The sequence below is a fragment of the Rutilus rutilus genome, assembly GCF_951802725.1.
Source record: "Rutilus rutilus genome assembly, chromosome: 17".
Classification (NCBI taxonomy): domain Eukaryota; kingdom Metazoa; phylum Chordata; class Actinopteri; order Cypriniformes; family Leuciscidae; genus Rutilus; species Rutilus rutilus.
Window position 1 is genome coordinate 20,981,842 of NC_140230.1, and position 9,104 is coordinate 20,990,945.

A 9,104-nucleotide genomic window follows, 5' to 3' on the forward strand; every position below is an offset into this window, starting at 1 on the left:
ACGGCAACAAGATTTTTAGCTCTAACTATTGTTCTTACTTTTTCCCCAATCACATCACAAAATTAGTTTTCCAAAGTGTGATATTATAACTTACCGTACATGGCCTCCTCAGACAGGGGCTAATATTGATCTTTCACAGAATTGGCATTTCTTTAGCCTCCCAAAGAGGCTGAAGTGCTTAAGAGATTAATGTCTGAGAGTTTCTTCCATTTCAGCCAAAGAGCCCCACAGTGCTGTTTGTGTTGTAATTGGCAACTTGTTCACTTTTCTAAAACTTGCCTTGTTTGGTTGTTCAGTTTGTTGGTATTGTGTGGGCTGAGCCATGTGGCTTTTTCCATTCTGTTCATAGCCACGTTTTATAACGTTAATCTCAAGCTTCACTGAACAAGATGTAAATTAAAGCGTGCATGTAGTGTAACCTTTTTTTTTAATTTGTGACTCTAAAAACTATTTTAACATTATAGAAAAATGCTTGTGTGAAAAACTTGCTTGCTTACCTTATTTTAAATAACCCATGTAGATTAAGAAGAAATGTGATAGCATGCAGCCATTTATACAAATGAGCTGTGAATTTATCTGGTGGTGGTGAGATTCAAGGCACAAAATAGAAAATAGCTTATAACCACATCGACCTAAAACAAGGTTGAAAAAATATTGCCTATACTATAAAAATAAGCATATTTATTCAGTACCAATACCAATTAGGTCACTCATATGACAAAATTATAGTTTCCTTGATTTAAGGTATTTAGAAAAGAACACAAACATCTGGAGAATATGCTGGACTTTATTTTGTTTAAAAGAGAAGGGACAGAATAGGCTGGCATTGACATTTGGAGCAAAAAGCTTTGGCCATTATCCCATAAATCCTCGCAGTAAAACATACATCTACTTAATACAACACATGGCAGAGAGCACAATTCAACACGTACAACAGGGGACAAAGTGTACACTTCAAGAGCTACCAACTTTATTACAGCTGCCATTTCATCTCAGCATGTGTGCTGATATGTTGTAAAGGACATTACTTCAATTATTTCTGTGCATTAGACGCCATCGGGGAAAGATTGAATCTGATCAATCACATTACATTGTTTCAATGAAATAAAACCTGACTCTTTCATCTGGGGAAAATGAACAACCTAAACTGTCTGTCAGTTTTAAAAAGAAATGCAGGCTGAACTGTTGAAATTAAAAGTCCTGCCTTACCAAACATCTGAGCTGGGATACCTGGTTGTCAGACACAAGCAAATCTATTGCTCACCCAGCCAATGCTGAGGTAGGTACTGTTCACTACCAACAAACCAGTGGGTCAAATAGAGAACAAGTGATTTATGGGTTTGAGGTATTAGACAAGTCTAAATCTAGCTGGTAACAATTTCTTCCACTAACAATCCTGACCAAAGCAGATTTTTTTTTTTGCACTGCACACCTAGAGCGCTCCCTCCTACCCAGAGGAAGTATATAGATTAAGGCACTTAGAGAGATAGAGATGGCTGAAGTCAGAGTGAAAATGCAGAGACTGAATTTAAAAAAAAAAGAAAAAAGTGTTGGATGCTTTCAAAAACTTTTGGGAAAGATGACATGGTGATGAGACAAATTAGCCAAAGAAAAAGTCTCTTTGCATTTGAAAGCACAAGCCTCTCTCAAGATAATTACACACACAAGGCTGTAAACAACCAACAGAAGACCATTATGAATGTGTCAAACCTCCCTAGTTTTCCCTGATCAACTGTAAAGCTCTAAGTAAATCTCATCATATAATGCGCAAAAACCTTTCACATTATGCGATGGATAGATAGCACTAAATGTACTCCTAGTAAAGCTTGGGAATTTGTTTTTGGCACCAACTCTCCTTCCATTATTTTCTATTTTTATTTTTCTGGTAAATAAAAGAGGGGGCAAAATCCTTATGAACAGCAGTTATGGATGGTAAATGGTCTTTGCCAATGCTCTGGGTCCAAAGAACAGTGGCTTATTGTGCTTCAAATGGAAAAATGGTAAGCTGCCTCAGTGAGTCCATAGAGAACAAGCCTAATGACTTTATACCGGCCCCTAAACTTGTGGCAGCTGATCACATTTTACCATGGCAGTTCCAGACCACTGAAGCATTTGGTGAGAAAATAAACTACAACAAAAAAACAAAGTCATCTTTGCGTCTGTCTTCAGTAGAAATTGTGCAGAATGCCAAGCATTGGTCCCTTTATTCTCCTGAAAGAAAGGGAGATATTGGTATGTCTGAATAATCACATCTGTATAAACAAGTTGAAGTGCTTCCGATCAGGTCATTCAGAACATGGCCTTCTTACCAGTAAGGGTTAATTAAGCTCGCCTGCTTTGTGAGCAGCCTCCTCCTCATCAGGGTTCAGGGAGTGAAACTCTGCCACATACAGGCTCTTATCAATGCTGCTGGGTATGGGCTTTATGTCAGTCATCAGCTGGTCCTCAATGCCCTTTAGATTGAAACGATCTTCTGAGGTGATCAGGTTAATGGCCAGACCCAGGTGACCGTACCTACCTGAGAACAGAGAGAGAAAACTCAATTCAATTAACAAACAGATCAAAAAAAAAAACAAAAAAAAAAAACACAAATGATAAATGGAAACCCTACAATAATAATGTTAACTTCTGATGTTGATGGTTACCTGATCGACCAATACGGTGCAAGTACGTCTCTGCATTTTTGGGGAAGTCAAAGTTGATGACTACATTGACAGCCTGGATGTCAATTCCTCTTGTGAAAAGATCTGTGACAGGTAAAACACCACCAAAAATGTTTCAGAAACATTTAGGAAAATCCCTTAAAAACAGGAAGAGTGCTGCGAATGTGGCTATCCATACCTGTGCAGACCAGGTTTCTACACAGTCCATTTCTGAAGTCATGGAACACACGATTTCTGTATTCCTGTGATAATAGAAAATAATTTAGAAAAACAAGAACACACTAATTTTCAAAAGTAGTACTGTTTTGAAAAGTTCCTTATGCTCAGCAAAATATTTCAAATTAAAATAAAGTTTCTAATTTAATTTACTTTCAAATGTAATTTAAAAATATTACTCCATTATTCTAGTCTTCAGTGTCACATGATTGATTCTAATATGCTGATTTGGTGCTCAAGAATAATTTCTTAATATCATTGTTGAACTATTGTGCTGCTAAGTATTTTTGTGGAAACCAACCATGATAAAAAAAATTCAGGGATAGAAAGTTCAAAAGAACAGCAATCTTTTGAAATTTAAAATCTTTTTAACAATATACATGTCTTTACCCTCACTATTGTTTCAATGTATCCTTACTGAAAAAAAAATATATCTCTATATATAACTCTTAACAACTTTTGAATTATGTAGCTGCCTTCTGAAGCTGACCTGCATCATCTTGGCATGGATGTAAAAGCAAGAATAGCCAAGCTGTGTGATCTTCTTGGCAAGGAGTTCCACCCTTTGAGTGGAGTTACAGAAGATGATGGACTGGTTGATTTGGAGCTAGGAAAAAGTGATATCAAATAAATAGAATTAAAAGAGAATATGAAACGACTTTTTCCCTAGGTGAGAACAATTCATTCAAAAAGGCTTTAAGATAATACAGTTACTCAAATGTAGTATGCCAAAGCAGCTTTGGAGTCATACAAAAGGAAACCAAGCAAAACACCAGTTGAATCTAGAGCAGATGCTGGAGGGAATGTCTGCTTACCCTTGAGAACAGTGTGTTGAGACAGTGCACTTTCTGTCTTTCTGTCACATAGGCATAGTACTGAGTGATGCCTTTCAATGTCAGCTCATCCATCAGATTGATTTCATATGGCTTCTGAAGGTGTTTGGACTACACAACGGGACAGGAGTCATTAGCATGATTAAAGTAAATTTATATGAGACATAATCTGGATATAGTAAAATGTTTTACACATTAATAGACATTCGGCTTCAAAAACTCTAGGATGATTATAAAAACAGTATCTCTCACCATAAATTTCTGCACACTGGTGGGGAAAGTGGCAGAATAGAGAAGAATCTGACGGTTTTTGGGCAGGAAGCTGATGATGTCCTCAATAAGCACCACAAAGTCTTGAGAAAGCAACTTGTCAGCCTGTGAAGAACGAATCGGATATTATGAACTCATTGAACTTATGATTCATTTAGAGAGGATGCTTAGTTGGAAATTAACTCTTTTTGCATTATTTTTCTCACCTCATCCATCACAACCATCTGAGCTTTGTCAACCTTGGCCACACCTTTCTTTATCAAGTCAAGGATTCTTCCTGGGGTAGCTATTATAACATGTACTAGGGAGAAAATATATTAAGCTTAACAGAAGGAGAAAGAGGGATTGTATTTAAATTCTTTTAAATACATACAAAAAAAAAACTGCCATGATGACTAGGCCCCATATGTAGTTTCAATCCTGGTCCTGGGGACCCAACGCTCTGCTCATTTAGCATGTCTCCCTTATTTAATACACCTGATTCAGATCATCAGTTCATTAGGAAAGAGATCCATGAACTGAACTGAATTCAGTGTCAGATAACTGAGACATACAAAATGTGCAGAGCGGTGGGTGACCAGGATTGAAAACCACATTATAAAAGGGGTGTCCAATCCTGCTACTGGAGGGCCACTATCCTGCAGATTTTAGGTCCAATTTAATTAAACACACCTAAACCAACTAATGAAAGGATGTTTCTCAATTCCAAGAACGTCGCGTATTTGCGATCTTGCAGCGGCAACGAGAAGTTTAAAGCTTACAGGCCATCATCCGTACATACATCATCGGTTCGATTCTCTTAAGGACAAGTATCTTTAGCAGCGATTTTTGTGTGAGCATATCAATGAACACCCTTGACCACTGAGTTTCACATCTTTGTAAACGAAAGTTTAATGCGTTTTAGGAAGGATTGTTCCAGTGCACCTATGCAGCCATTGTGGAGGTGGGGGGGTGCTACCACAGAAACCGAAAATACTCAGGCCAGCAGCATGTGTCCAAATTTCAATCTTAACCGTTCTATTTCATCAGAAACGATCTGAAAACAGGGCTTTAAGTGTAAAATACCGAACTTGTCCTTTAAGTTTGCATTGGATGCATCCTCGATATGAAGAACAAATCCAGGTACTTCCATGCGTCCTCTTGTATTTGCATTCTCGAGTACTGGAATTAAACTTAAGCGATTGTGTTCTCGTACTATGTCATCAATCGTCAAAGAACGCACATTGAGAAATGGCCACGGTCATCAGGAATGCTAGAAACCTACAAGCAAATGTGTGTAGAGGGAGGTTAGAGCTAAACTGCAGGATATTGACCCTCCGGGAACAGGATTGGACAACCCTGCATTATAATGAAGTGCATTTAATTATGAGACTCCTTATGAAACATCATTGCTCTTTAAGGAACAAGGAAGCACAACTTAATTGCTCAAATGTCTGTGGTCTGGCAAGACTTCAGAAAAACAGTTGGTAGGTGTGACATCCCGATAAAACAAGTAATTTAAAGCGCCGCCTTAGGGCAAATTTCCAGCTCAAACTGAAGAACTCACTGAACTTTAATGCTCAATGAAGAATTAACCATAAGATTGCCTGCAAGGCTGCCATTTGTAAGTGTTAATGTAAAGGTTTTTTCTTTTTTGACTTAAATTTTATAACCCTTTCTTTAATTCTCAAATCACAAGCATTTTAAAACTTGGGAAACTCAAAGGATGGTAGAGAAGTCCAATTACCAGTCTCATCAAGACGCATGATGTCATCCCTCAGGTTGGTGCCACCTGTTGTAGCCATAACCTTGACGCCACCAAGGTGCTTGCTCATGTTGATACTTATCTGGCTCACCTGCAGAGCCAACTCACGAGTTGGTACCATTACTAAGGCTAAAATAAAGTTATAAAAATAAAAATAAATGTATACACACACACACACACATACAAGAGTATATAAATGTATATATGCAAAAGTTTGGGGTCAGCCAGATTTTTTGCAAGGATGGATTAAATGGATCAAAATTGACAGTCATAGACTTTTACATGGCAACAAAAATACAGTTCAGTTTAAACTGTTCATCAAACATTCCTGAAAAAAAAAAAGGTTTCCATAAAAATATCAGGCAGCACAACTGTTGTCAACAATGATAAGAAATGTTACTTGAGCAGCAAATCACCATATTAGGATGATTTCTTAAGGATCATGTGACACTGGAGTAATGATGCTGAAAATTCAGCTTTCTATCACCGGAATAAATAACATTTAAAAATATTTTAACTTGCAATAATATTATTTCACAATGTCACTGTATTTTTAATCACATAAATAGAGGCTTTGTGAGCATAAGAGACATCATACTAACCCCAAACTTTTGATGGCTAGTATATGTAAATAATGTAAAGAATTTTATAAATAATTAATTCAATGCATGTCAAACCTTGAACATGGTCCTTCTTCAGATCAATCCTTTCCAAGAGGGGGATGAGGTAGGCTCCACTTTTACCTGTGCCATTTTTAGCTCGGGCGAGAATGTCCCTCCCTGACAAGACAATGGGAATACTCTCCTCCTACAGAGACAAACAATGAGGGATATAAATATATGGACAAGCTCATTTGACAACCATTCTGAAAGGCATAAGCCAAGCAAATAGACCAGTTTATTTTCTAAGTGTACACAGGTTAGACTACCTGGATAGGGGAAGGCTTCTCCCAGCCCATCTCGAATATACCCATCAGCAGTTCCCTCTTAAGGCAGTAATCTTCAAACTCATTCCCCTTTGTTGCAGTCACATCCTGTCAAATATTAGGGCGTACAAATAAATTAAAAAAAGGGACACCAGCAACCCATTCCAATATAACCATCTAATAAGAAACCGGTTTCATTACTTACTGTGGTTTGCACTCTCATGTCTTTCGGTGGAAGTTGCAGGCACTTCTTCCAGTCATCTCCAAACCTAAAAGAAATGATTTCGACTTTATACAAGACTTAATTATTTTATTCATAAACAGCTCAACTAACATGATTAATATGAGGCATCAATGTCAAAAGGTACCAGACTCTTCAAATTGTATTAAATAAAGACTACCTGATACCGCCACTGCTTCGGGGTATACTGCTTCCTTTCTGGGGCATCACAGGTATTTTTCCTGACTGTGTTGAGGAAGTGAGTGATCCTGACTGGAGGGTCATAGGCTTGGACTGTCCATTCTGTTTGGTCATTTGCATGACTGAAGCAGGGATCTCTGTTCTCGCTGTAGCCATTGTCAGATGTTTTCCTCAACGGTTTCAATCAAATGTATCTTTTTGTTGTTGTTGTTTTTTTTGCTACTTTTGAGCTATTTGTCAAACTGTGTTACTGTTACGCTCAATGCGCTTTTGTGTAAACAGTTTCCGGTACGTACAGACCTCTTAAAAAAAAAGAGTGTCTGGCGTATAACAATTATTAATAATAAGCTCTCCCAAAATAGGAGAAAATTATATTTATATGAATAAATATATCACAAGCCTAGAGTCAACGTACAAAACAACTAGCAAACAAGTACTTGTAAAATTCAAGTCTTGCACAAGGATTTCAAAAATGCAAGTGAGCAAAAATCTATTAATGCCTTTCAAAAGTCACTTTTACGTTATCCCTGAAAAGTGACAAAGTATTCACTTTTAATTTTTTTCAATTTTTTTTTTAACAGCTGGATTGCAGAAATCCTGAAGTACCCTCTGTTTTCCTTTTGGTATCCAAAAAGTATAAAGTATTTACATTCAAAAGCACGAGGCTCAGCTAAGGGTTCTAAATGTGCTCTTAAAATTCTAGTATTCTCTTCGTCACAAGGAATTTCAAATTTTGCTCAGTGTCACTCGCTCGTATTTTAACCTGCTGAAAAACTCCAACGACACTGAGGGATTTCAAACTGAAAGTCAATGCAGGATTACGAGTCCAAAATTAAGTTAACAGTTCATTAATGTTTCCACTCTTGGCTTCGCGATGTCTCGTTTCTCCTCACTTTACTGTCACAGTTCCTGAACACTTTAGTGGAGGAAATCCTGGAACACCTGCCAAATATGAAAGTTATAAAAAAAAAATTAGCTTCATATCAATGACAGGCTATTTCTGACATCAAGCAAAGGGTTAGTTTCGCAGTTTCTCTTTAAATACACATGAACAGTTGTGTTCAAATCATATTAAAAAGAACCGAGCATATATATCTTAGTACAGTTCTGCGACAATACCTCACTTTCAGTACACAAACTGTGTAACGTTACAAGACACCCGCGTTTAGCTAACAGTTTCAAACACTTGTTAAAAGTGTGTAAACGCCTGGAATTCGTATGCCCATTTGGATTAATATCACATCTGTTTCAATTTGAATCTGATTTAAGGTCCTTCACTAATTAGCTAAAGGTTTAACGCTAAGCTCTGAAGCTAAAATTGTGCGCGAGGGTCAGGAGTTGTTAGCGGAGCTAACTGAGCTAGCCGACAAGCACCACAAAGGTGGTTTATCGACAAAGTTTTTTTCGTTTCCGATTCAACGAAAGAGTTCGCGAATATAGTGCAAACCATTATATAAGAACAACTCAGCGCAAAACGTTTTTTTTTCTTCTGGGGACAGAGTGAACTTTGTGTCCTGGGTTGAGAGATCGGTTAACTATATTTAAAACATACTATTAAACAGCATGCTAACTCAACCTACCAGCGGTACTTTGTTAAGACAGGATAGCTTAGCTAAATGCTAATACGAGCGCAAGAGAGAGACGCTGTGCACGTTGGGAAAGATAAATGTCTATTTTAACTAAATTCATGTTTGACTATGTTTACCTCCTAAATTTGAAGGAGTTGAATCTTCGTGGATATGATTATTTCTTCGAATGTTTCTTGAGAAATTATTTGTTGCTGTGGCTTTTGTCTCTTCCGTCTAGAGATTTAACATGGCCGTGCGCTGAATTGATCTCGGAGTACGTAAACGCATCGAAAAAGCGACGTCGACCAATCAGGTGACCGAGTTTGAATTTGGTGGGCGGTACCGTAATCAAATCCACCCACGTAGTTCTTATATGGGCACTCTAGTGCCTGTGGATTTTCAGAAACATTTATAACACATAAAATCATCACCCACCTCAACTTTTATATTTCATATCAAGCATT

The 9,104-nt window shown here is 37.5% G+C and overlaps 1 protein-coding gene across 1 annotated transcript; it reads right to left on the reverse strand.

The window, feature by feature from the left end:
- Window positions 1-769: 769 nt before the first annotated feature.
- ddx61 (DEAD (Asp-Glu-Ala-Asp) box helicase 61) lies at window positions 770-8,918 on the reverse strand. The gene is made up of 14 exons (XM_084384941.1): window positions 8,778-8,918; window positions 7,053-8,014; window positions 6,857-6,920; window positions 6,655-6,759; window positions 6,404-6,533; window positions 5,709-5,855; window positions 4,189-4,283; window positions 3,965-4,087; window positions 3,695-3,823; window positions 3,370-3,486; window positions 2,842-2,905; window positions 2,646-2,747; window positions 2,310-2,518; window positions 770-2,211 (listed from the first exon to the last, which is right to left on the reverse strand). Exons 2-13 carry the CDS (start codon window positions 7,226-7,228, stop codon window positions 2,319-2,321), a joined length of 1,452 nt encoding a protein of 483 aa, XP_084241067.1. The 5' UTR covers window positions 7,229-8,014; window positions 8,778-8,918; the 3' UTR covers window positions 770-2,211; window positions 2,310-2,318.
- Window positions 8,919-9,104: the final 186 nt, after the last annotated feature.

Coding starts and splice junctions, on each gene's coding strand:
- ddx61 (XM_084384941.1), bottom strand. CDS start 7,228: ATGGCTACAGCGAGAACAGAGATCCCTGCTTCAGTCATGCAAATGACC. Junction 6,760..6,856: donor ACATGAGAGTGCAAACCACA/GTAAGTAATGAA, acceptor AATATTTGACAG/GATGTGACTGCAACAAAGGG. Junction 2,519..2,645: donor GCACCGTATTGGTCGATCAG/GTAACCATCAAC, acceptor CTCTGTTCTCAG/GTAGGTACGGTCACCTGGGT.